Source organism: Ptiloglossa arizonensis, chromosome 2 (genome assembly GCF_051014685.1).
Source record: "Ptiloglossa arizonensis isolate GNS036 chromosome 2, iyPtiAriz1_principal, whole genome shotgun sequence".
NCBI lineage: Eukaryota > Metazoa > Arthropoda > Insecta > Hymenoptera > Colletidae > Ptiloglossa > Ptiloglossa arizonensis.
This window is the reverse complement of record NC_135049.1, coordinates 26,633,066-26,660,028: the sequence shown is the minus strand read 5'-3', so window position 1 is coordinate 26,660,028 and position 26,963 is coordinate 26,633,066. Positions and strand designations below refer to the sequence as shown.

The window sequence follows — 26,963 nt, the reverse complement described above, 5'->3', positions numbered from 1 at the left end:
TGCTAAAATAAATAATACTATTTATCTTAGTAACAAATAAAACGAATGTATGAATTTTTTATTAAATACTAAATAAGTATATATTTCATTACTAAAGTGTGACATTGATATTTGGTGCCTTACATATTTTTAATATTAAAGAAATAAAAAAAACATGATATAATACGATGTGGATATCTCAGTAAATTTGTTTTTTTAACTTGTTTCTTAACACTTCATAAAAAACAATTATATCTAAAATATAACAAAATATGTACTTTTACTTTCGGTATCACAATCAATGATATTTAGATTTTATAAATAGCTTTATTTGCTACCTTTTCTTTTAGACTATATAATGTGATATAAACAGTTAGATATTTGTTGTTGATGTTTTTAAAAAACAATTCGACATTTAATTGTGCGAGCAATACTGACACAATGAATCAGTAGATTTGTATCATTTAAACATCTATACATTACTGATTCTTTTGTTTCTTTAAATAATCTTTGAGGAACCTTTTTCTCATCATGATTGTACGTATAAATAAATACAAAAAATTCTTTTTACAAAATTTTAGCCTTTTATAACATCTCAATAAAGCAAAGTTTGTCACAAACAGTGCACAAACATATATTTTTATAATTGTTTTACATTAGGATATTGTTTATTTTAATTTCAATAAACATTAGTTACAAAAGTTTGGTAATAAACACTGGTCGTATTAAAAATAAATACATCACTATCGTATAAACGTGTAAGTGAATATGCACATATTATTCCTAATCGGCTTATACTTTTGTGAGAAATTATACCTACATAATTAGTAATTAATACTTCATAAGCCGTTGATACAAAATTTGTATAAAAGCGATGAAAGTTCTCTAATTCTTATTAGTACTAACATCACATGTGCAGTACCCTGAATACGAATAATCATGGCACGTGATCGTTCTCGTATAATGGCCAAATATAGACAAGACAATTGATATCGATAATCGTAGATGAACTTGAAATTTAATTTGTAAGTTCTTCACAACATTTGATGATCTACATCAGTAGTGAATAGTGCATTAAAGAATTGTGCGAACAGTTTACCTATATATTGTTCTTCTTTGACTGGCCACATGCCTTCTAGGAAACCAATATGGCCACCACGTGATGTTACTACAACAGCTACTTTTTTGGTTTCCGATATTTCTTTCAGAGGAATAGCTAGTTACCGATAAAAAGAACAAATTACTTTTATGAAACTCTGGTTTTAAATAATTAAATTCTAAAGCGTGACAAACTCAATTACCTTGGACTGGTTGAAATGGGTCATCAGCAGCGCTAAGGCATAATAACGGCACATCAATCAAGTGTAATTTATCGTGTATGGTTGCATTAGAATAGTACTCCTCCACGTCTCTATAGCCAAATTGTTTCACCGTAAAATGTGAATCAAATTCTCGCACGGTTTGACTCTAACAGATTAGGAAAAACGTTACTTTAGTTAAGAGGATAATGTTATCCTTTATACGGAGTGAATCGTCAAAAATAGAACGCCTAAATCAGTTCAAGATCCAAGAAAATATGTAAAATACAATTTAGATAATTTGGAGTACAATTATCAAGTTATTTTTCTCTCAAGGTCATTAATTCTTTTTTAATGAAATTACCTACATACGTTACGTTTATTCCTACTGATTCACCCTGTATAAAGTTTTGACAAGACTTATTGTCCTTGTTAAGCTTACTTTAAGAGTAGTTTCAATGTCGACGTCGAAGAACCCTGCTTCCGACGCGTAATGCCAACGCTTTATGTTCTTGCAAAGTGTACCAGCCAAATATTTATTCATCATTAAATTAAAATAATTCTCTTCCGTATTTTTCGTCGCAGCGAAAACATTCCACGGTACAGAGATTAGGAAACATCCCCTCAATTTACCACTCGCCATTACTCCTTGTTGAGCTAAATAATTACCTAGAATTAATCTGCAAATAGACGTACGGTAAGAAATATTATTACGTTATATCTTACAGTGGTCGATATAATTGCAGCATGATTGACTCCAGCCAGATTAAATTTAATTGACCACTCAGGGCCGCTTCTCCGACGGTGAATCACATCAGACACGATAATTTCTACTTTTACGTTTTGTTAGTTTGCTTCTACGTTCGAAAGATAGAAAATGCGCGCGAAGAGACGAAAGACGGAATGGTGGGGGGTAAACAATTGATATGGTGGGATTAACTCCATGGTAGCCTTGAGCGGTCAATTGATTTTGATCCGACATAGTAAATAGCATACACGAATACAATGCTTTCCGTACCCTCCCATTGAGATTCCCGTTGCTCCAAGCGGCACTTGAGGGTTAAGTTTTCTTACGTGTTCGATAACCTCGGACAAATCATCGCTGTTCGCAGCGCAATACACTCGTGGAGTCTGCAATCACGTGATCACTCATTATGTTTCTTCCTTTATTTTCGCAACAGACTGCTCAAAATAATTTGGGGATTACGATTCATTTAAGTTAAGAAATCCTGCACACTATATAAATTCGATGTTCGATAAAGGCATCGCTATATCGTAAGATGAAACGTTTCGTCCGTGTCTGATATTTTGAGTCATCCCTTCAATTCTCTAGAAACGCGATCCTGCAATTGTTACGAGCAGTCCATCCAAATAAACAAAATTTACGCGTTTACAATACGTCGCGAGAGGATTTCGAAAAAAAAAAAAAATAAAAATATAGATCGGTTTTCAGATATCGTACCTTCAGTTCTATGCCACCCAACCCTCGGTTGTTGAAAATTACGCATCGTATGCCGACCTTTTTCGCAGATGAGACAAGGCATTTGATGTATTCTGCTTGACTTGCACCGGTGAGTCCTGGCAAAATAATCACTATGGGCGAAGTGGCGGAGCTTTCCTCTTCTGCCCAATCCAGGGCCACTTCACCTCCATCCGACAAGGTTAGGATTTCTCTACGCGACAATTAATTAATTACAGCGATATAACACGGAGGCGTAATAATTAGCTCACGATCATTTACTTTGATACAAGTGGTCATTAATATTTGCACACATGGTGAATACCGACGAGAGTTTTACAACATAACAAGCAATAATATTATGGACAAGGTGTCTCATCTTTTTTTTTCCAATTGAAAATGAAATTTTTGAAGCACAAAATAACCTTGATAAACTAAGAAAAATAATTCTTCGATAATACGAAATATCATACATTTCCTCGAATCTTTTACAAATGAATAATTACGTATATCGCGTGGTATTTATATCAAGAGACATTTGATGTGTATATCAATTTTACATTGTAAATGCCAATTTGCTGTACTCTCTAAATATTTTTCTTATATGAATGAAGTGAAAAGTAAACTTACCAACCTGCGATAGTGAATAGGTGGCAAGATTCGCGATCTGAGAATACTCGCTAGAATAGTCTGTGCTCTTGATTCGAAGCACCATAAAGTAGGCCAAAATTTGTTCCTGACAAGTGGTAAATGTTCTTCTAGGAATGATCGGAATGGTCCATTCGCACATACCAGCATCGGTGTCTGAAAGACGATTTAGAAGGCTCGTCATTATCTATCGATTAACACAGACCTTTGAGCGTTGTCCAAAACGTAATTGTATTTTGTTTTTTTCCATTTCTGTTACGCATTTAGCTATTTTCGTATAGACAGATTTGACTATATGATGAATATATTTTTAACAAGCACGTAACTTTCTACAAAAAATGTAATCAAGTAAATTATGCATATAACTGGATTTTTTTTGTTACACCTGGGAAAGTAAAAATACTTTCACTATTATCGTAATAGCGCCATGAGTATGAATACCATAACGAAACGGTCAACAATGTATATAAATATAGCGTTTCAAGTGTCATTAACGCTTTCGCTATGGAAAAACCTATGACTCATAACGGTGTATGTTTAGAAAGAGTTTGATCTAGTCTCCGTGTGATGGCTCTGTACTTTAAATCACTCCCTTCTGCGATGCTAAGCAAGTAGAGTATATATTTCTGCAAATGAGATCAAACAACTTGCAAACTACGTAGGAAAGTTTTTACGAGGGATTTAGAATGACTTTAATACGAAAAATGAACTTATCCATAAAAATAGTTTTCTTTTTAAACAATCACACTTGCGTTCACGTATCTTAATTAAATTGTCGTTTAAGTAGATACGATATCAGATCATTATTTTGTGTTCAAGGTAAATTCTTGATAAACGTTAATTCTGCTTTTACAGTGACTTCTTTTTTTTCTTTCACCGTTTGTACTTAACCGTTTATAAAACATTTGCAAAAGTTCCTTTGAATTGCGAAAATGATTCAATTCGAAACTATTCTCGCCTGTTGTACGATGTATTAAATGCACCAAATGAATCTGTCTATTCAAACATTGCATTATTCTTGACGACTGGCTATTTGGTACGTGTGATGTTACCTGTTCCGGCGTTTGCGTGTATTTGCGCGAATGAGCAAGCGCGCGTATACATGCACTGACGTGCATGCAATTCGTCCGGGGCGAGTGCCTCGGAGTTTTAAGGTCAAATTAATAAATCGTGCATCTCCTCGTGGCTCGTACAAACTACGAAGGGTCGTGCGAGAGTTCGAAGTATTCGTATCGCGGAAATCCTGATAATATATCGGAATAACATATTTCAAATATCTACCGAAAGTCCATGATAAGCGAAAGAAATAATTCATCGAACTTTGGAGTCACTTGATAAAATTCTAGACAGTCGTACCAATACAGGTCTCGAAGTAAACTAGTCGTAATCGACGAGCACAATTGTTTTCAAGGAGTATCTTCATAATTTAATTTCGTCGATTGGTGCGTTTAAAATGAACGATAAAGATAGTGATTTACTTTTTGTTTCGATTCTTTTACTTTTTCTTTTATTCGCGACAATAATTAGATTTTGTATTTCGTTCGTTGAAGGAAAACATGGCATCGTAGACGTGAAACAATGTTGGCAAGTTCGGAACATTTTGTAAAACTGCGACTATCTAACTTTCAGAAACGATGGAATACTTATGTCGACGAATAAACGTTTCACTTCGAAAATTAAAGAGGTTATAGCATCGAGGACGGACTGATAACTACAAGTGAAAAAGACACGACATAAAGTGAGACAATTAATGCTGATATAAGTTTAACGAGTATCAAATATGGAGACTGTTGAATCAATTCTGCGCCTTCAATTGAACTTTTTTTATTTCTTGATCATAAATCAAATAACGTCTGGTGTGTAACGTGCATCTAGCCGTTGAAGTGTCAATAACCTCTCACCGATTCAAAAATAAATTGATAGTTTCAAATTCTGCGAGCGAAATTTCTTAACTGTTAAAACGAAATCTTCAATAGAATCAAGGCAGACACGATATACGCGTGACTTCGAACCAAACGCGGCGTTGATTGAGCTTAATGAAGGTTAAAAGTCTGCGGATAAACGATAACGGTTGCACTGCGGTTTAATTTGAAATTTGAATTAAGTAATTAAACAAAGTTACCGCGTGTAATGTCTACCGCGGAAATTTATTCACCAGCATCGATCTATTTCGTAACATTTTTATTTGTCCCAGTTACCGGTAGAATAAGTAGGTTCTAGAACTGCAACCGATCTATAAGGTATAATTCTTTTCTGTCTAAATATTCTAATCTATAAATAAAATTTGTTCATTCTTAAAACGCTGTTACGTTGCTATTGATGACAAAATCAATGCATCGTTTATTTTCATAATTATTCTGCGACACCTATTTATTATCACCTTCGTCGCGATAAGTAATGAAGAAATATGCACAGTGAACGCGTTCGAAAGGTCAATTCATCGATTATTCACTTATATAATCTTTTTATTTATTATATTTGTAAATTCATGGCTGACACCTATTTCTCGACAATGTAAATTAACGTGACAGAAGAGAGAAAGAGACGTGCCGGCTTACTCACTTTGACAACTTCGAAAAGGTAATATACGCAGAATCCAACGCCCAGTAGCGCCCCGTAGTAGACCGTCGGGATGTCGAGAAGTGGTTCGAGCACGTTCAGCATCATTTTGCTCTATCGATACGTCCAACAGACTGCCGATACTGTTACGACGTAAACGTTGGTGATCGCCAGGACCGTTGACAATCCTTGTCCGCCGAATGCCGGTAGCCAACAACCGATCGCGAAGCTTTCGTACAGACTCGCGCGTCCGCGCGCATGACGTTCGAATAATTGGACGGCCAACTAGCTTACTAGCCGACCGACCGGTACCGATAGCCGCGGTGCTATACAGATGTATAGATACAGTCGAGATTCGCTCACGTGCGTACGAGTGGATCCGCTCTCACACTTATGACGAACTCATCCACGCCAACCTACATGTGTACCACAGCGTCTAGAAATACATGGGTCGTGCCTACGGCTGTGTAACGAGTTATGTAACGACAGCGTGGACTTTTGTATCGGCACTCGTAATGCAGCTGCACTTGTTTCGACCAATCCACCAGCATCGAAGAGTGTAAATGCGGTCATCGTGGGGCGACGATTGTCATACATACGATGCAAAATGAAAATTGGTTATGTATCTTCGAACGAACACCGAGATGGTCAAACGCTTATCTTTTTCAATGTTTGAAACCAATGTTACTTGAGCACGTCGAGTAGATACACCTTACGATAACTTAGTGAATCAACAATTATCGAGTCTTGACACAGTGTCTCGTTTCGAGACGATACGGGTTTAGTCTGACCAATAAATCTATCCTTAATAAATCGCGCCCGTTTTTCGAAACTTTACGATATCAATATCGTTTTCTAAGTAGACTTTTGTCTGATGTCATTTCGATTTTGTCACAAATTTGCTAAAAGGAAAATGGAGAATAACCTATCCGAAACAAATGTCAGATATGAAAATGTATTTTATATATTTAATACAGTAATAATATAGAACAAATTTTAAGATATCGAATACTAATTTCAGTCAAAAGTGGTTTCAGTTAGAAAATCGATATTTCGAGATTTATTTTCAATATTTCTTCTGGATGTTGTAAATTTGAGGAAAAGAGTTACGAGTCTTTTTTCGTGTCTACGGAGTTGTGGGATGTGGTTTGAAATAAAAGTTAAAGATAAACCAGAGTCTACTGTTGAGCAAGCTAAGAAAAGTGGTCTATCGTTTCCTTACCACATGCTCCTTTTTAAACCTATCGCACTATAGTTTCGTAAATCAATAAATACCATAATTCTATGTCTCGTATTTCTTTACCCCAGACATGTAAACACGTAGATACGTTTGCGGTTAACACTGTGGCAGAGATCACCGTCTGATCAAACAAACAAGATGCTAATAAGCTGATCATTAATAATGATACGAAACAAAAATTTTAAAAATCTCATATTTCGACTCGTTTTTTTTCAACCGCCACGTTATGACGTTGATACATTTATATAATTATCGTCTGTATCCAATATAGTTCCACAGTGCGTGCATCACTATTGTACAATTGGCGGAACTTGATAATGTACCGTTAATTTAGTTCCAGTTACATGCTCTTTATTATCGAGATGTACAATTCTTTCACGACCAATCGCAATAATGAAAAATACATTCGAAAATGTAATTGTTCGAGAAATTACTTAATCTCGATTTTATTTAATTTGTTCGTATCGTTAATAAAGTGAGTGATAAGACGAATATCATCATAATACGATAAAATTTATCGGCCCGTAGATATGACAAAACAATGCTATACTCTTTATCGATACATTAGTTATGCGCTGTTACTACAAATTTGTATGTAACTTTTTTTTTTACAAATTGATACGCACGCAATACGGGAGATCACGAAAAACAATTTCTATCGTTTAATAAATTTTTGTTAAAAAATACGAGTAAAAAATAACGACTCGATACGAGGAAACTCGTTCTTCGATTTGTAATAACTCAAGAGAAAAGAACGAACCAATCGTGTACCAAGAAAAATGACTCCTTTATTAAATACAGTCTTATACATTTGATGAATATAGTGAAATTGTACCGGCACCTGATTATACTCGCGTTATTTCAGGCGACAGTGACTGAAAATCTGTTTCACAGGGATCAACGCAACAAGCATATATTTGAGTCCTCGTGTCCATACTGTAGACGAAGCAATATATTTTTGTCGCTCAAGGTCATTGAACTAGATGTATCTCCACCAACTGTACCTTGACTTTTCGATTCGGCAAAAAGGAAAGCCAAACGACGATAAGACAAAAAAAAGCCAGACTCCAAGTTCATGGCAAGGCGTGGTGAGAGAAGTGACCTTGAGTAGCCGGAATCTTGAACCCCGAATCAAATTTTCGCTGCGTTGTTCGGATGATTGTTCGATTAGGAATCCAAACATCTGATAGGTATGTCTATTTATAAATGTACACTATCAGAGAACACGTTCTGGTCAAAAAGAAGATAGCATTTCGTGTAAAAAAGGTAGAGGTATGTATCTGCATAGATAAAACAAGCTTCGGAGGAGACAAGCATTTCTTGGCGGGTATTATTAATTAGCAGTTAACAATTAATGCGGAACATAACGTTACAGATGGAAAATATAGTTCAAGAAAGATATATCATCAAACGATAGAACTTAATAAATGTACAATACAGAATGACGCTAAAACAATGAATCTATAACATATAAACTTAGGTCTTCACCTCTATAGGGTAAACTACTTGTTATACAGAGTATCCCATTTTAATCGATCCTAGCAAATATAAACAATTTTTTGGATAATTTTTTGGACTTAAAGTTTGTCGTTATTTTTTGATTAAACACAATCATATCCTGTACGGTCGAGATCGTATCTATTAATACATGCAATAAATAAGTTGTCAAAAAGATTATGTTTTTGGTCGTTTTTCTACAATCTCGACTACAGGATACGTCACCTTTCCCGAAGCAACAATGTCAGACAAACAACGTGTTTACAGTGTACAATTAATAATATTTCCCTTTATCCGGTTAAGGTCGATGAACCTTGTTACGTTAACGATTAATGCAAACCCCTCCCGATAACCGATAAATTTAATCGCTACATTTTTAATTACAACACTTTAAAGAGAATAACTCACTTTGGTTTTACTCTACCGGACGAGGTTTAATCATTCAAACAATTGCGTTTCCAGACCAAAGGATGTACCTGGCGACGTCCACGATCTTGCGTAACACACGCTCGCGTGTAATAACACGACAATACGAGATACCAGCGTGCAAGAGCTTCGTAATTATTGATCACGGCGTGCTTAGATGAGCCAGCGACTTCGGAGTATCGTTTAGCGCAGAATCTACATTCGATGAAGGTTCAACTTCCGAGAACTTCATAACTTTGTCATGGATTCGAGAGTTTCCAGCGACTGTTACCGAAACTTTATCCAGTACGTAGTCACTGTTCCACCTTTCATTAATTACAATCACGGGTCTTTCTGTTCGCAGACTCGCTCGAATATCCAACGTCCAACCGGCAAGTTCTCGCGAGACGAACAAGAGAACAACGCTGGATTTTGTCCGGACGAGCAGGATCAATTAAAACTATGACTCGATCGTTCCCGGAACAACGAAGGATCTTGACCTTGCTTCGAATGGACAATTTTCGCATTGAACAAAAAAAAAAAAAAAAAAAAGAAACATCAAACATCACGACGTACAACTAGTCGGTTACAAAAGACCGGGATAATTTGTATTCGGCGACGATTCGTTGCAACGTTGAATGAGAATTTCAGGCCATTCATAACATTCGACGCGCTAATCGTCCAGAACGGTAGACGGACCACGTCCTTGAATGAAATCGGATCGTTCGTCGTTCCGTCGTGCAATGATACAACCTTCGAAGATAATCCTCTCGTGTCAGAGAAAGGGAGTCAACGTTTGTGAGTAAAAATAATCGAAGCAGACTTCGTCGCCGTGGATATTATAACATCTATGTAACACCTTATCTTAAACGTGGAGTCACCTCGCCGGTAGATAGAATAAACTGTACTTTTCTTTTATCTAAATTAAACTGTATTTTTTTGTTTATCTTCTAGCAGATAGTAGAACGCTTATAAACGCGAGCAATAGGACACTTCGGAATAGTTATAAACAACGTAAAAATTACATTCCAGTGGATAGAAATTTCTCAAATTTCTATCAATTTCCGATCGTCTGAGTGTAATCATTGCCAATGCAACTGCAGTGAATGGATTTTAAAGCATCGATACACATTGAAGCTTCGAAACTCTCCCGATTCGACTATCCATAGGTTTGACTTTTGAATGTCATTTTGATATATTTGTCGACGATCGACTACCGGCGAGATGGCTCCGCACATAGCTTACGAACTATTTCAACATCCTGACGTCTCGCGCGCGCGCATGTTATGCTGTAGATGGTACCCTTAACCCTACGCCTACAAAAATAAAGCCGTAAACGCGACGACGGTGACAATTTTGTATTCCCACGGTGGATCTCGATGAATTAACGCAGCGAGGACGTCGTCTCTGCTCGCCGTCGACGAGATACCGGTCAGAACTCGGTCCGGTGTTTGCGTATCTCGTCGGGATAGACGTGCAGCGTTGGATGTTGAAATTCGTTCACCTTATATCATGAACTGTGACCGCAACTCGACTCGCGCATGTACTTCGCCCAGGTGCGTGTGGGGGTCAGATCCCCCTTTCTAAGCCGGCGCTGGTCGGCGCTCGCGCGTGTCTGTTCGACGATGTTGCGATAGGTCTCCTCGTCGTAGGTGCAGCTCAGGCTCTTTCTCAGTTTCGCGGCTCCGGTTTCGAAGTTGGACGGCTGGCTACCGACCAACACGTGGAGATCGTTCTTGACCTGCAACGCCCAGTCCCACATGTCCGCGACCGAACAGTTGCAGACGAAGGGATTGCCGAGCAGATTGAGCGACAACAGACGGGGATTCATTTTGAACGCCTTCGGGTTCACGGTGGACAGATTGTTGTTGCTGAGATCCAAATGCTCCAGACCATGCAGCTTCTTCAAACAAGCAAGATTCTCCGCCCCGGAGATGTTGTTACCGGATAGATTCAGCTGCGTGAGGTTCCTCGTGCTAGCGAAGAGATTCTCGTTCAAATGCAGCAGATTACAGTTGCTGAGATCGAGCATCTCGAGGTTGGACAACTGCGAGGAAAGAAGGGAGCCGTCCTCGGGTACCTCCAGTGGGTTCCCGCTGAGCTTTAGCTCGACTATGTCGGTGCTGACGCGATCGCCGAACACCTTTGGGTCCACGGGATTCTTGAGGTCGCAGTTGTTCAGCTCGAGGCTCTCCAGGCGCGTCAGATTGGCGAACAAGCCTTCCTCGAGGGTGTGGAGCGTGTTCCCGGACAATATAAGCTTCTTCAATGAGGTCATGTGAGCGAAGGTGTTGTTCTTTACGTGACCCAGCTTGCAGTATGACATGTCCAGGTACTGCAAGGACTCCAAGGGGTTCAGGAGGCTGACGAACGCGTCCGAGAGAGGGTTGTGGGAGATGTCGAGCTCCTCCAGGTGCTCGAAAACGTGGAAGGCGTTCGGCAAACGTCGCAGGCTACAGTTGCTCAGGGAGAGTTTGTGCAACTTTGGTAGATGGCGCAGCACGACGGTCAGGTCAGCCGCGAACAATGGATTGCCGCTCAGATTCAGCACGCGAAGTTTGCTGGCGTTCCTGAACGCCTCCTCCGACAGACGATCCTGCAAGTTACAATTGGATAAGTCCAATGATTGGAGGCTGTGTAAGTTATGACCGAGGGTGTTCCCAACGTCCAAGTGCCAGAGCTCATTGTCCGCCAATACTAGCTGTCGGAGGTACAAATTCTTCGCGAAAGCGTCCCCAGGTAGATTCGTGATACCCGTTTTCCTAATGTCCAGGTGCTCGAGTCGGATCAACGGTGCCAACACGCTGGTCCAGGTGAGCATTCGCAAATCGTTATCGCCCATTTCGAGCTCCCGAAGATTCTCCAGGTGGGTGAACGCGTCGGGCGAAACATAGGACAGGTTGCACGAGTTCAGTTTTAGGTACTCTAAATTGGTAAGATGGTCGAATGGACCCGGTTCTATGCTTCCTAGCGAATTGTGAGACAGATCGAGTTTGTTCAGGTTGGTGGTGTTGTGGAAGAATTGCGTGTTGAGACGCTGGATGTTGCACGTGTTCAGGTCGAGGTAGAGGAGCGTACGGCAATTCAAAAAGTGACCGTGGACCTCGTCCAACGGGTTATTCTGGAGCTCCAGGGTGATGAGACCCGGATTGTCCCTGTTGATGGAAGAAACGAAGTATAAAATAATCGATCGAAACGAACGAAAGGTAGATTTAAGAAAGTTTCTCACCTGAACGCTTCGGGATCTACATGAGTGATCGCGTTGGATGAAAAGTCCGCCTCCAGTAGATAAGTTAATCCGGCGAAAGATTCGTGCTTGAGCTCGGTCAATCGATTATGCGCCATCTGGAGACGTCTTATCTTGATCGCGTGTGGAAACGGACCGACCTGGGCAATGTTGTTACCATTCATATCCAGAATGTAGACATTAGGGCTTAGTTCCTCGTAAGGGATGCTCGTCAAATTGCTCTCGGAGCAGTCGGTCACCCAGTTGACGCGAAAGTAATGACAGTGACAGTCTACAGGACATTCCTGCTCCACCAATTCGCCGTTATAGGCGAACGTTGATGCCGTAAGTGCGACCACCAGCAGCAGCAGCCCCACCATCTTGCGGAGCGGGCGATATCTGGAATAACAATAAATCGTGAGAATCTAAGTTTCATATATGCGAACGAAACGAAATGTTTCTCTCTACTGTTACGCAGCAAATGAAATAATTGAAATTATACAGTCATCGTAATCGGCGAGAGTTAAAATTTCAACGTTTTACGCGCGTTACTTCTTTAGAAAGTGTATCGCGCCACGATAACAATAATTAGTGCGTGAAAATAGATACCGTTTGATTTTAATGCGCTTGCAAATTCAGATAACCATCGTAAATTGTTTCGTTAACGGTACGGTGGAATGTGGGTAAAATATTCCTCCCCTCCTTTCAACAATCAAAAGGAAATAAACGATTTCCCATGTCTTGATCGTTTATATAAAATACTTTTTTATATGGATTAGATTTTGTCGAAGTTTATGTAATAGATTTTCTAAAGCATATTTGTAGGAAAAATAAATAAATAAACTTCTCTTTCCTGTATAATCTTCGCGGTCTTAATTTAATATTATGAAACCTTAGTAAAAGGTACGGAAAAGAAGAGACTTCCCGGGAACATATTTTTTTTTTCTTCTTTTTTATTCACCGTTAATTTACTCATTTTGTTGAACGTTAAAGTAAGAACGTTAGTGCCACCACCGATATAACCTGTAGAAACAAACGAGTCGTGGAACAATTGCTCTCCTTGTCTCACAACGTGCGGTATACAAATTGCGAATGAATGCTACAGAGAAAGGGAGGGAAAAATGCCGCCGCGGAGATTTATTTCGGCCCGTTACGACAACGATACTCATTGTGGTATTGCCAGCAAGATAACTGGCGAGTACTAATGGTTTGAAGCAAATGAAGCAATTGTCAGTTAGGAGCGGACTTCGCAATTGGCGGTCGGTAATTCCAAGCAACAATGCGCAGCGCCACAGATCGTTGAGCCAGAATCGTTAATCGTCTCCGTAAAGTACTCTTCAGGGCTATTCCCCACTGTTTTCAGATACTATTTAAAACGAAACGGCATTTAAAAACTTCCTTTTCGTTCGCCGAATAATATATTATTATCGTTAAACTCGTCGGCGATTCAAGTAGCCAGATACTCGAAACGCGAATTTAACTATCGCGTTATTGTCCTATCGGTAAGTGATTAATCGGTAACGTATGAAATTTCAGGAAAGTGGTTCGACGGTTATTGAAATGAAAAATTATCTGACGGTAAAAACACGAAGATTGGATGATAAATGATTCGTCTGATCGCGATACAACGAACGTGTGCTTCCATCTATTACCGTCGGACCACTGATCAAACACAAGCGCCTAATAGAAGTAATTTGTACGTATTAAATTCCGTGCACAATCATGTTCATTAAGGCGATGAATAACATTCGAGGAAGTTTTCGTGCTGGCCGACGGGGGTCGCACACAAAGAAACGCTGCGAGACGCCTCTGGCCAGTAGTCAACTTCACAGACGAAGCCCAACGGAAGGCTTTCCGCCAGAATGCTACGCGTTGCACGCTCCGCTGCCCCTTCGGCTCACCGCGTATAGTTTGCCTTCGGCTTGGACCATTACTATACCCTGAAGGCCGGGGTGTGGGGAAGCGTATTTTCCCCTTTCGATTCCTCCTTGTATTTCTCGCCGTCTCCTTGCCTTTGGCGCCACAAATCTTTCCGTTTTCGAATTCCAACCGAGCCAGGAACCCCCGACACGATGGCAACGGTGCGTACCGGGGATCAAGTCATTTGCATTCAGACTTCGGGCGAGACATTCATACTTTTTGCAAATATCGTCTTTATATACGTCCACCTTTTACGCTCGAGATTTCAAACATCGGTGTTCAGGACGCTTTGAAGTGGAATTTACGCAAAATCCGACTGCTTTCGTTAGATGAAGCGATTCGGTTCTTTTCGCCGCCACCACCCCTCTCCTCCTCCCCACACCGCACTTTCCCCTTCGACCTCCACCATCAAGAGTTTATCTATGGCTGCGTTTCAAGATCTGTTTTTTATCAAGTTCTTTATCCGTATGGGTCGGTAATGCGTCAAATGTTCGGTAATACGTCCTCATGACGCGATATTAAAAAATGAAAGTGCAATTCGTAAACAATTCTTCGCAACGGTTAAACTCCGATCCCCTCGTATGAGATACGATTATGTAAACCACGGCTTGGTACGCTTCTATCGTAGTTTAAATTTTTTATTATTTTCCTGAGCGTCGAAAATTTGTACAAAATCCTTGTTAATTTTTACAGAAAAATGTTACATATTTTAAGGAATAAAAATCTAACCAATCGTACAGCTGATTAATATATTTTAAGGTTAAAAATTATTATTATTTGTAATTTTTTAATCTAGTACGTGACACGAAAACTTTCATGATATTGGAATGTATTGAAAATTGGTAATATGTTGTTAGAATCGTTAATGTAGCGGTATTTGAATATTTCTTCTAGAAGTAGTATACTTGTTTTCGTAATCAGAAATATTCATTATGACTTGTGTTCCTGAACTGTTCGATTCTTTACAAACAGTCATTTATATTTGCATTGGATATTATTAGCACGAATGTCGGTCTAAAAGTCAAAGATAATTAGAAATACGTACTTCAAACAGGAGTCCAGTTTCGATCGTATCGTGACACAGATACGTTACCAGTTATAAAATCACACGTAACAAAAAAAACAGTACTTCTTACAATCAATGCTCCAAAGTCAAATATGCTAATTCATTTTTTTACATATTTTTGTGATTCGAGAATATAAAACTCGTGCCTTCGAGAAATTATTCACAGAGTCGATTATATTATCGACCTAATCACGATACGACGTTACTGTACTACAGTTAAACATTATTCACCTCATTATTCCACAGTTTTTTTTTAATTGTTATTTATAACTGCAAACACGCGAGAAATTTATACCACTATTAAACGAAATTTATTGAATTCGTAAGGAAATTACGTCTGACGATGTAATGAATTTTTACAGTTCACCGAACAGAGTTTCGTTGGCTACGTGTCGATTAGAGTCGAAAGTACCGCTACTTACACTGCTATGTTTAGAATTCGTGCCAGAAACTGAAAATGCACGTTACGTACCGGAAAGGTGTATCCTTCCTTCCGCGGAAGAGTGAGGTTAAATCACGAGCGTTCCGTGGATTTGAACGTGGCACTGGACAAAGATAGATTGAACAGTGAGTTTGCTGAGACCCGGTTAAATTAAACCGTCTCTGTCGGACCGAGGTCAGGGTAAAACCTGCTGACGCGCACTCTCGTTTTTTTTGCGTCGCATTAGTCTCGCAATGCGCGTCTTCCCGGGGTGTTATGTTTCCCTCCCTCCCTTTGAGTTTCACAAATGATTAAACATATATACGCACTGTATTTCATACGCCCTTGTCATTCATACGAGTTTCATTATTCATCGATAAAAAATGGGCGAATAAAAGTTAGCTCCGATCTGACTGTCCTAACCTCTCAGTAGTTTCGAAAGCATAGTTTACCTGTAGGATGTAATGTTTGTTTTTTTACGCATTGAAGAATATTCTATCCGCCAATCAATTCTACGTATATTTACGATTCGACGTAGATACGTTGTCGAATTTTTGATACAGTAACGTTGAACGGAAAAGGATCGGAATAACACGAACCTCGGAAATGTATACACTTCGAACGCATGCGCGCTTAAACTAACCCTTTTCAAAAACACGCTAAATCCAATTTACTCGGCGCGAGCATTAATTCGTGGAACACCTACGTATATCACATTCACAAATTGTGTTTAATTGAATTATTGCAAATTTTTTTACAGAATACTTTTAAAACAAGAAGTTTAATAATATTACAGTCATATTCAATATGACACGTGTTTATTGATTATTCATTATCTGCGTAAATTCAAGCACATTTAACGTTTTCAGACACCAGATAATATTACGATATGATTAACATTGTCTCGCGATCTTATTGCATTGCGATACAAGGTGTATTGCAAACATGATACAAACGTAGAAAAATCGATTAATCGTATTGATTTCACACTCGATGCTCTGTGACGTGTGTACACACGTGTGCATGTGAAAAAAAAGAAATAGAACTACTTTTTTTTTGGAAGATATTTACCTTATTTTGTAGACTCCACTTCTTTTTTGAGTTGTTATCCTATAATAGTTACTTTCATAAATAACACTTTTAACACGGTGCAGTCCAAGAACAACGATTAACACTGAATTAGACACCGGTGACACACAGGCGCATGCGTTTTATCAATTTCATCAAACGATTACTTTAACAATAATACGTGAAGTCTGGTGTTCAACTTAACAAATATATTAAATAAATAATCGTGGTGATATTTTTATTTCACAACTTCTTTCCGTTCACGTAAGAATCTTCACCGTAAATAATATCAGTCCTGAGATAAGACGCATAAGCGATTCCGAACCGACAATGAGCATCGCATCTCTTTTCCGCACGGTTATACGAATTGTACACATACGCATGTGTGTATGATCAAGGTACACAACTTAGGTTAGGACCAAACCGAGAGATGGGGCGACCAATTGTGTCGTTCGAATACCGGCTAAACAGCACGGTTAAAAGTGGTTTAGTTTGATATTTGCATTGTGCAAAGTCATTCACCTTGTAGTATATGGATACTTTTTTTTTGTAGTAACAAGTAAACGTAAGATTTTCGCAAACGATCCATTCCATCGTTAAAATTCTATATTTAAGTTTTTTTTACTCGAAAGCCAGCGTACATAAAATCTTAATTACGGTAACATGATATTTTTGCTTCTAGTACTTGTAATACGGCAAATGTGTACGCATATTGGATGCCTATAGAGGACAATGGGAAATCGATATGGCTTGGATATGGTACGTGTCACTCGTACGTCTGATAGCGTTTGTTCACGTAGTCAATGCGTGATTGAGTGATGAGTGCAGCACGTCGAATTCTGAAGAATTGCATTCGGTAGAATTGGAAGCGGAGGTCAGGCATTACGCCAGCATTGCGAAATGTCGGGAATAGGGATCTCATGATCTTGACTAGGAACAACGACCTGCCAACCCCACTCGTATCTCTATGGCGAATGAGGGAGAGGGTATCGATTAACTTTGCAATTGACATTAGGTTTCCCGATAACGTAGCTTTGAATTATCGTCCGAGATTAATTTCCCTCTTAGAACAAATGCACCATGGTTTAACCTTTTTTAAGTATCATGAAATGAAAAAATCCTGGGAAATGTACGTTCTAGAGCGAGTAGCTCATTTTTTTTACCTCGTGATTAATAAACAGGATGTGTCGTATGTTTCGTTCAATGGAACTAAATGCAAAAAATATTTATCGGGAATTTGATGAATTTTTACAAGTGTACGAAATTCTCCAGTAAAATGTAATTATAAGGAATAATGACAGGTAATGTTACGTAAAGCATATTTCTATTTTAGTCTTAATATCATTACATACAGGAGTACAACAAATGTTTCATCGTGAGTACATGTATTGTAATGTCTAATAAAATATATATGGCTAAATAAATTAAATTTATTTCATAGGGCATATGCGTATAAAATAGGATGAGCCGCTTTAAACGGATATAAATATAACATCGAACAGAATCGTACGATGTATCACGCGCATGGTGACGAATTAAAAATATTTAACTAGTGATATAACTTAGGGATTATATTCGATCGCATCGTCTATATAGATCGCATTTTCTATATTTTTTCATCTGTATTTGTAAATTATACGCAATTCTTCTACGTACGTATTTGTCCACGAATATGCTTCATTTCTTCCTGTTCCATCATGTTGTTTATTCATGATGTACTAACGCAGTTATCACAGTTTAAGGTCATTTGATTTATCTTTGCATCTAGTTATATATACTTAGAAATAAACAATAACAGTATGTTAATGCTTTCGATAACAGTTATTTGTTCTACATTTATGCTTATTTCACATTAAATTTTATTGTTATTTTATTTGTTTGAAAATTTTACTTTCAATATTAATTTTCTACAAATATTTTTTCAAGATAAAGTACATAATTTATAAATGATGCACTCAATCATTTTTTCTATTACACTCAATCATTTTTTCTATTATACTCAATCATTTTTTCTATTTTTTAAACGTATTAATTTAAGTAAAATTCTAGGTGTATAATTTTTTTGCAATTATAAAATAAGATATAAATATTCGCAATGGTAGAAGAAAGTTAAAAGATAACTTTATCGACGTACGATCAAATTATATATTTGATACGTTTAACACTAGATGGCGGAGGTATATCGTTTGTACTTAATTGCATAGAAACGTTTACTCCCTGATAGTAAAGAAAATATTTTTCTGAATTAATTACATTGCAAACGATAAAAATAATATTCTGACTGACACTAAATACGTGTATTATACCGTACGGGTAAATTATCTTTCATTATTTTGTTTCATAACAAGCGTATCTGATGTCTCGGTTAATTAGCGAAACGTATGATTTCATATTATCCTATCATCTACGATGAAACAGAAGCACATGAATATGTACATCCTTTCGCCATGTATTTTAGCGATCTCTGTGAATTAAAATGATAACGTTATCGCACAAATGTATCCAATTTAATTAAGCTGGTTTACCTTAACATCTTACTTATAAGAACCTTTAGGAATTATTCTTCTGGTTATAGATTTATAGCGGAATTATAGTCATAAGTCTCATGTATTTTTTGGCGCTTATATTCTCCTGAAATTATGTGAGAATGACTTTGGCAAACAGCCAACGTTCCGCAGAATGTGCGGAGACAACATGTACGGAGCAACGAACTTTAGGAAGCGTGACTTCGTACAAGAATCTTTTTCTTTTACGACCAGAGCTTTTCTGTTGTAAAATTCGTACGTGTTTCTTGCATTTCTTTTCTTTCATTTCAATTCACGAGAATTCTCATTGGATATTCTTTACGAGCTCAACAATTATCATATTGTTACTTGCTATATGAAGAAATAAAAATATTAAATGTATTTGTCTTGGCAAGTTGCATTCAGCGTGTCCTATTTTATTTACATTAATGCCAAAGGTAAATTAAATCTCATTATTACAATTCCACTTTTATTCCCATTTCGAATTAAAATATACTAGGTACTTCAGAAATTATTTCAACAATTTAATTTTCATTAACTTCTTTCAGGAATCAATTATTTTAATTAAAATAAAAAGGCTTCAAACTCGTTTATTTCATTCAAATCTAATTTGAATGGCCGCGACATTGGCCATAAAGTTCTTGACGCATAGTTCGAACAACAAAGTGTTCTTAGAATTGGCCTCGAAACATTCCTTAGATCGCACACCGACGACCGTGAGAGACTTTGTAGTTAATTCTAGAGAAATATCGTGTCTAACCTCACAATAAACACCGTAAATACTATGTCGTTATTAGATCTAATATCAAGTCATTATCACATTATGTGAAATTTCCAACGATCACTTAACGCGACGTATTAGAAACAAGAGGCATGAATTTTCCCGTCGACAACGTGTCGGCTAATTATTCAATCTTATCGCGCATCGTTCCTCATTCTCAACTAACTGCCATCGATTCTCTGTGATCAGTACCGCATCGACCGCGATGCGAGTCCTCGATTTTGAATCGCGATTACCGCATTCATCCTGCGTACGTGCACGCCCGAAGCGTACGTATACACACGTCTGTACATGCATGTTGATTTAATCTCCAGGCTAACTTTGTTGGAACTAATTTTCGGGCGAGTAAGAATAATCTCGCGTTCACGCGTGGCTTGGAGCTTTCGCCAGGCGTAGTTAGGGCGCTGCCGGCTGGGAGGTTAGGGTTGGAGTCGAGACGAGCCATAGAGGTTTGGGGTTAGCACGATGGTGGGTAGTGGCGGTGGTGGCGATGGTGGTGGTGGTGGCGGTGGTGGTGGTGGTGGCGGCAGCGGTGGTGGTGGAAATAGTGGTGGTGGTGAGTGAGCAACTGCGCAGATCCGAAAGTTTCTCAGCCGCGAGTACGTAGCCAAACTCCGATTTAGTGAGGACTGACTGTTCCCGTTTGCAGTGCAGCTCGAAATCTCAGGGAGAAACCGCGGTCTTTCGTCCTCTCCTCCTTCTGTCCCTCTTTCTATCGTCTATCTGTCTCTTTCGCTGTCCGCTCATCCGCTTCTCCCTCTGTCTCTACCTGTCTCTCCTTCTCTTCTCAGCCGTTGCTTCTCCAGCCTTTTGTTTTAGTTTCGCTCGCCGCGGCAAAGTACGTCCTTAACTTTTTCATTCGGCCGTCTATCCCCGACGAAGTTCGTGCGCGAGCCGGGCCCTCGGATCCTTTTGCAAGTAGCAGCCGGCTCGTCGATTGATGTGCACGAGCGTGACGCGTTGTCGGTACAGGAGCAGCTGTGTCTCACACAAATTCGAAGTGTTCCCCATGGGCAGTCACGTGGCTGGGCAGCGGCAGTGATTCGGCGAGATCCCGTCGATTCGTTTCGGACTGTCTCTTCTGTGTCCAGGATGAAACGTGCGTGTGCCAGTTGATCACCGGTTCGATCGACGTTGGACGGACCGGTGCCGACGGAATTGGACCCGCAGGACGTCTGGCGTGTGTGCGAGAAATCGACGGCGGGCCAGGTCGATGTGCACAACTCCGGGGGAACGTGCTGAAACTCCACGTCTGTCGGTGTAAGTATTTCGCCCACCCTCTCCCTGCACACCGTGTGCACTGTAGAATGAGTCACGGACGTCCGCCTAGCGGCGAGTCAGCTGTACGCGAAACTCCGGGGAACGCGAAAGAATGAGCATTCTACTTTCGAGCAACAGATCGAAGTGAATTTCTGTACTTACACGATACGTTCCGTTACCGATAACGATATCGTACACGCGGTGCATCCGTAAAGCGTTTCGTAAACCCGTGTTCCGTCTATAGAAATAAGACGAAGGCGCGAGCGGAATACATATATTCGCGGATTCTCTGTACAGATCTGATTAGCAACGCTAGTCGAGTTTCCAATACGGTATAATTACCGACGCCGCGGTAATTTCGGTTACAATCAGCTCTCGGAACGTGTTGGCAATTTAATCAACGGTCGGATTTGAAATCTAATACAGTTTATTATTATTATTATTGTTATTATACTTCGAATACATTTACACATAAAATATACTTAAAATACGTAAGTGCGTAAGGGAGCGAGGTGCAGCCAGAAAAGCCGTTTCGAAACCTAACCTCAATTATGACGCGTAAATGTGATTTTACAAAAATCAACGAGCACAAAAGCTTGGCACGGTTCACCGGTTTATCGTCAAACGTGGGATAGAAGGGAACGAATCGAGGGTCGCGATTCCATGAACTGTTAAATATATCAAATCACGTCCGTCGTCGGAGAGAACGTGTACTCCACGATTCCATCTCGCCTTCTGCCCGGTGGCTCGAACTTCATAATTAATTTCCTGATATCGGCGGAGCAAGGGGACGGGTGGGGATACTTCTAATCCCGATAACTCTCGCTCGCGGACCGGCTCGGTAATGAAATGCACCCTTACTTACCCCCTTTCTCGGGATATTACTATTTTTCCAGTCGATGGAAACTGCCCCGAAATACTCGTACCGGTTATTAACAGCGGCTTATATTGCCGGGTGGGTATTAAGTGCGCGCCGGTATGCACGTCCCCTTCTCTCTGTGGCCCTCGTCTCGCGTAGAATTAAATTTCGGTTTATACAGTCTACGGAAGGCCTCGGGAGGAATCGGTAAAATTTAACGACACTGTGACCGACACAGACGCAACACCATCCCGATGCGGCGGTATCGGCCAAGTTCATAAATCATCCGCGCGTCCACTTGCTCGTCGACAAACACTTCCCTGCTCCAGTTCAAACGTCTGATTAATAATGCCCGATATGTGCATTCTACGTCGCAGATTGCCTCGGTCTCGCGAACAGCATTTAATATTGCCGAGGAGAGCAGTACGCGTCCGTTTCCTCGGTTTCCCCAATCCGAGTAAACATATCTTTTCTCGTAATTCGTTTTTACTTACCGTTCAGGTAACTTACTTTTCACGGTAACCATTCTGCAATGGTTAATTTTGTTTTTTTTCTTTTTCGGGGTCAGTTGGAATTATATAGGACATTAATATACTTTAAGAGTCTCGGTTTCTGTTGGTGAATTTTTTAAGGAGGTCGAGTGGATTTTGTGTTTTTTTCTTTTTTTTACATCCGTGGTTACGATTACTCGTATTCAACAGGGCGAAACGTTGAAATTTATGTACCATATACCGAGAGCGAACGCACTACGGGTTTAAAAATAACCGAAAAGGAAATTAACTGTTTCGAAGACACACGCCAATTTGTACGTCAATGGTTCTTTGGACGAGTACGAGTGCTCAAAATGGTGGCCGTTCATTTTGATGCTGGCACCTGCGTGTTTTCTCAATGAATTTCATACACGTTCGAAATTGGCACGCTGAACGGTCGAGATATCAGTTACTGCACAGCATGTGCTGTCGTACAAAGAACTACATATTGACTTACAAATTGTGCACCCGACTGCCTCCGAGAGTATTGGTAATTGAATGTAATGTTTATTCAAACATTTTGATTTCTTCCAACGAGTTCCGCCCAACTCCTAAAGTTTGAATACATAATTTATTTACGAGCTGTAGTTAGTTGATGTAAGTTCGTTGCATCGGTGATAATCCACGGTCGTGATAGAATGCATTCTTTTGTTCAATAAATTTCCAATTTTAACATCGTAATACCAGATCGCGATACCGGTGGCTTAAACGCTTTTACTTTACCGTGAAGATCGTTTTTATATTAGCAGATATTGTCTCTGACCTCTTGCGTTATTTCAATAATTTGTTTGAAAATAGTCGAAAATTAATTGCGTTATCGACTCACGAGATTCGTGAGCTTCGTGACGATACGTGGCGATACGTCGTTCGAAAAATTTAATTATGAACATTAAACTTGTGATTTCAATGGTCGTTTCCATGTCACGATACTCAACACAACTTAACAACTACGCGTACCGGTACCCTTGGTAAGGTTAACGTACACCGAAGTCAACTTAAGTTCGCAACGACGTTACACGACAAAAGGGAAGCTTGCAACCCTCCTCGTTTGCAGAATTTGCAAAGTAAGAAGTTGCGGGGATGGAAAATCAACATCAAAGGACAGCAAAAATAATACTGACAATGTTAATTTAATTTTCATCCTAACAACTTCCGTGGTCGGTGTCGTCGTAAAAGGGCCGAATCCCCAACAATGGCCGCCCGACGTTTTCGGAATTATCAAAGTAAGAAGGGGATGGAAAATTGAAGGATAAAAAAAACAATATCGCTAATGTTAATTTCATTTTTATTTTAATAACATCCGTGCTGGATATCGTCGAGTGCCTAACAAAATCGACATTTTACGAATTACCAAAGTAAGAAGACGCGGGGATGGAAAATTAAAGGATAAAAAAAAACAATACCGCTCATGTTAATTTAATTTTTATTTTAATAACGTCCGTGCTCGATGTCGTCGAGTACTCAACAAAATCGACATTTTCCGAATTACCAAAGTAAGAAGACGCGGAGATGAAAAATTAAAGGATAAAAAAAACAATACCGCTAATGTTAATTTCATAATTTTTATTTTAATAACGTCCGTGCTCGATGTCGTCGAGTACTCAACAAAATCGACATTTTCCGAATTACCGAAGTAAGAAATCGCGAGTGATCGAGAATCGACATCAAAGGGCTGTACTCACAATACTCACAATATTACCATCATTTTCATTCCAAAGATTACCGTGCTCGTAATCGTTGCAAAATCACGTCGAGTTCCAAGCAACAATCGACACTTTCGAACCGATTGCGAACACTCCGCAACGTTAATTCTCTTCTCGTTCCAATAATTTCCCCGGTTTCACGTCGACTCGTCGAATCCCTAGCAACAAGCCGACAGACGCCCTCGAAGCGAGCGAGAAGATAATTCCGGCGGTATTAACTTCGTTTTTATTCTAATAACTCGCACGCTGGATGTCGACACGCGAGAGCTCGTCGAATCCCTAGCAACAGACGACCGTAGTACATACGATTATCGTTGCAGTCACATTTTCTCCTCGTTTCGTTTTATCGTCGCTTGATAGAGAGAAAAAGGAGGGACGGATAGGGAGGAAGGTAGAGACCGAGGAGAGAGAGTGAGTGAGATATATACATATATATCTATATATCTATATATCTATATATATATCTATATATATATACACACATATATATAGACTCGTGAGAAATTTTAATAACGGAGGGGGACCGGTCCCGGGTATCCCCCCAGCCACTCTCTGAACCGTCGATCGACTTCCAGCGCTCGCGGTAAATCACAACGCACCTGGCAGCGCCTGCACCCACGGATGGACGCATTCGCTCGTGCACGCTGGTCTCCGATTAGTTTCCTCCTGGCTGGAGAAAAGGTATTCCTGCGAGCTCTCCGCCGCATTAAAAACCGTTGCCTGTGAAAATGGGCCACAAATGCGAGGCAAAAAGGCCTAAAGGAACGATAAAAGCGCGGCAGGACAGTTTATGCCCGTGCTGGAACCTTTTTTTGCAGCTTCCAGCGGTAAAGGAAGTGAAATGGACCGCGGTGAAAAACTGGACGAAACAAACATCGGACATTACCGATGCATAGCGGAGCGTAATTAAAGAGTTTGATCGGGCGTGCTCGCTCGGAGCCAACCGACCATCGAGCGATCGGTTTCGTTAAATAGATCTTTCCTCGTTCGAGGAATCAATGGATGAAAAGCCACTCCGTTATTTTCTTAACGGAAATTACCAGCCGGTATTTACGCCGCGAACGGACGCGAGAAACGTTCAATGCGTTTCTGGTGTTCCCGAGCACCGGATGAAAAATAACGCAACGATCCGGGGTCTTCGTTTATCAAACAGTCTACAAATTGCCCTCTGTCGCTTTTATTTGCCTTTCAACGATCGTGATCGCTGCATTTCGGCGGTATCGGTGTTATTCGTATTCGAATGCCACGCTTCGAAACGACGTGCCGGTCGACCGGTTAATTAAAGGAAATTCAATCGATGGGAATAAAAATTTCATCGTAATCACATCTGAACGAAAATACAGTCTTTTTTGGCGGGTAAATAACGATTCAGTTTCGTTTCTTTGGGGACGATTGTTACGGTATTTTGTTACGAAACTGGTAATATATATATAAAAAAGGAAGTTTTAATATTTCCATCGATTGGTTGTGTTGTACGTACATTGATCGAGATGTTTATATGGACGGTGTCGGTCGAAATTGGATAATAATGGACGGGGACAAATATGGATTCTAGAGTCTGCTTGTAAACGAAAAACATCCGAGGAGAAGGAAACATTCGGTGAATCTTTCCATCGAGAAGATGGAAAACTAAATGAATCATTCTCTCTCGATGTCCATCTTACAATGTTTCTTAATTGTATTTTAATCAAATGCTCGTGTAAACGGTGTCGACTGAACGACAGGGACAAATATGGATTCTAGAGTTTACCTGTGAACGAAAGCATCCGAGGAGAGGGAAACACTCGGTGAATCTTTCCATCGAGAAGATGGAAAACTAAATGAATCATTCTCTCTCGATGTCCATCTTACAATGTTTCTTAATTGTATTTTAATCAAATACTCGTGTAAACGGTGTCGACTGAACGACAGGGACAAATATGGATTCTAGAGTTTACCTGTGAACGAAAGCATCCGAGGAGAAGGAAGCACTCGGTGAATCTTTCCATCGAGAAGATGGAAAACTAAATGAATCATTGTTCATCTTACTCTCGATGTCCATCTTACAATTCCTACTAATTGTATTTTAATCAAAGTGCTCGTATAAACGGTGTCGACTGAACGACAGGAATAAATATGGATTCTAGAGTTTATCTGTAAACGAAAGCATCCGAGGAGAGGGAAACACTCGGTGAATCTTTCCACCAAGAAGATGGAAAACTAAATGAATCATTCTCTCTCGATGTCCATCTTACAATGTTTCTTAATTGTATTTTAATCAAATACTCGTGTAAACGGTGTCGACTGAACGACAGGGACAAATATGGATTCTAGAGTTTACCTGAAAACGAAAAGCATCCGAGGAGAAGGAAACACTCGGTGAATCTTTCCATCGAGAAAATGGAAGACTAAGTAAACTCACTCTCTCTCTCGATGTCCATCTTAGAATTCTTACCAATTGCGTTTTAATCAAAGTGCTGGTATAAACGTTGTCGAGCGACCGAACGACGTGGACAAATATGGATCCTAGTGTCCGCTTG

At 39.5% G+C, this 26,963-nt stretch overlaps 4 protein-coding genes across 11 annotated transcripts in view; 2 read left to right on the top strand and 2 right to left on the bottom strand.

Annotated features, from left to right (window-relative positions):
- Window positions 1-165: 165 nt before the first annotated feature.
- On the bottom strand, window positions 166-6,204 carry Hydr1 (abhydrolase domain containing Hydr1). 3 transcript variants are annotated; one of them, XM_076305340.1, is made up of 7 exons: window positions 4,437-4,558; window positions 3,371-3,540; window positions 2,740-2,950; window positions 2,296-2,408; window positions 1,720-1,957; window positions 1,281-1,446; window positions 166-1,195 (listed from the first exon to the last, which is right to left on the bottom strand). In XM_076305340.1, the coding sequence occupies exons 1-7, from the start codon at window positions 4,500-4,502 to the stop codon at window positions 1,014-1,016; spliced, it is 1,146 nt and encodes a 381-aa protein (XP_076161455.1). In that variant the 5' UTR covers window positions 4,503-4,558; the 3' UTR covers window positions 166-1,013. The 3 variants fall into 3 exon arrangements, with proteins under 3 accessions (XP_076161455.1, XP_076161456.1, XP_076161454.1); XM_076305341.1 differs by lacking the exon at window positions 4,437-4,558 and adding an exon at window positions 4,276-4,380 and having other exon boundaries at window positions 170-1,195; XM_076305339.1 differs by lacking the exon at window positions 4,437-4,558 and adding an exon at window positions 5,947-6,204 and having other exon boundaries at window positions 175-1,195.
- Window positions 6,205-7,951: 1,747 nt separating this feature from the next.
- LOC143143726 (uncharacterized) lies at window positions 7,952-17,117 on the bottom strand. 3 transcript variants are annotated; one of them, XM_076305336.1, is made up of 3 exons: window positions 16,790-17,117; window positions 12,315-12,710; window positions 7,952-12,240 (listed from the first exon to the last, which is right to left on the bottom strand). In XM_076305336.1, the coding sequence occupies exons 2-3, from the start codon at window positions 12,689-12,691 to the stop codon at window positions 10,596-10,598; spliced, it is 2,022 nt and encodes a 673-aa protein (XP_076161451.1). In that variant the 5' UTR covers window positions 12,692-12,710; window positions 16,790-17,117; the 3' UTR covers window positions 7,952-10,595. The 3 variants fall into 3 exon arrangements, with proteins under 3 accessions (XP_076161451.1, XP_076161450.1, XP_076161452.1); XM_076305335.1 differs by lacking the exon at window positions 16,790-17,117 and adding an exon at window positions 16,171-16,217; XM_076305337.1 differs by lacking the exon at window positions 16,790-17,117 and adding an exon at window positions 15,770-15,926.
- On the top strand, window positions 16,826-18,432 carry LOC143143728 (uncharacterized). 2 transcript variants are annotated; one of them, XM_076305343.1, is made up of 2 exons: window positions 16,826-17,184; window positions 17,469-18,432. In XM_076305343.1, the coding sequence occupies exon 2, from the start codon at window positions 17,707-17,709 to the stop codon at window positions 18,025-18,027; it is 321 nt and encodes a 106-aa protein (XP_076161458.1). In that variant the 5' UTR covers window positions 16,826-17,184; window positions 17,469-17,706; the 3' UTR covers window positions 18,028-18,432. The 2 variants fall into 2 exon arrangements, with proteins under 2 accessions (XP_076161458.1, XP_076161457.1); XM_076305342.1 differs by having other exon boundaries at window positions 16,826-17,351.
- Window positions 18,433-20,689: 2,257 nt separating this feature from the next.
- LOC143143765 (uncharacterized) overlaps window positions 20,690-26,963 on the top strand; it is a 36,816-nt gene continuing 30,542 nt past the window's right edge. For 2 of the 3 annotated variants that reach the window (XR_012991242.1, XM_076305435.1), the window contains exon 1: window positions 20,691-21,352. The gene's annotated coding sequence lies outside the window, so the exon portion shown is untranslated. Of the gene's footprint in view, window positions 21,353-26,963 lie in introns of all 3 variants that reach the window. The other variant, XM_076305436.1, reaches the window with a different exon arrangement.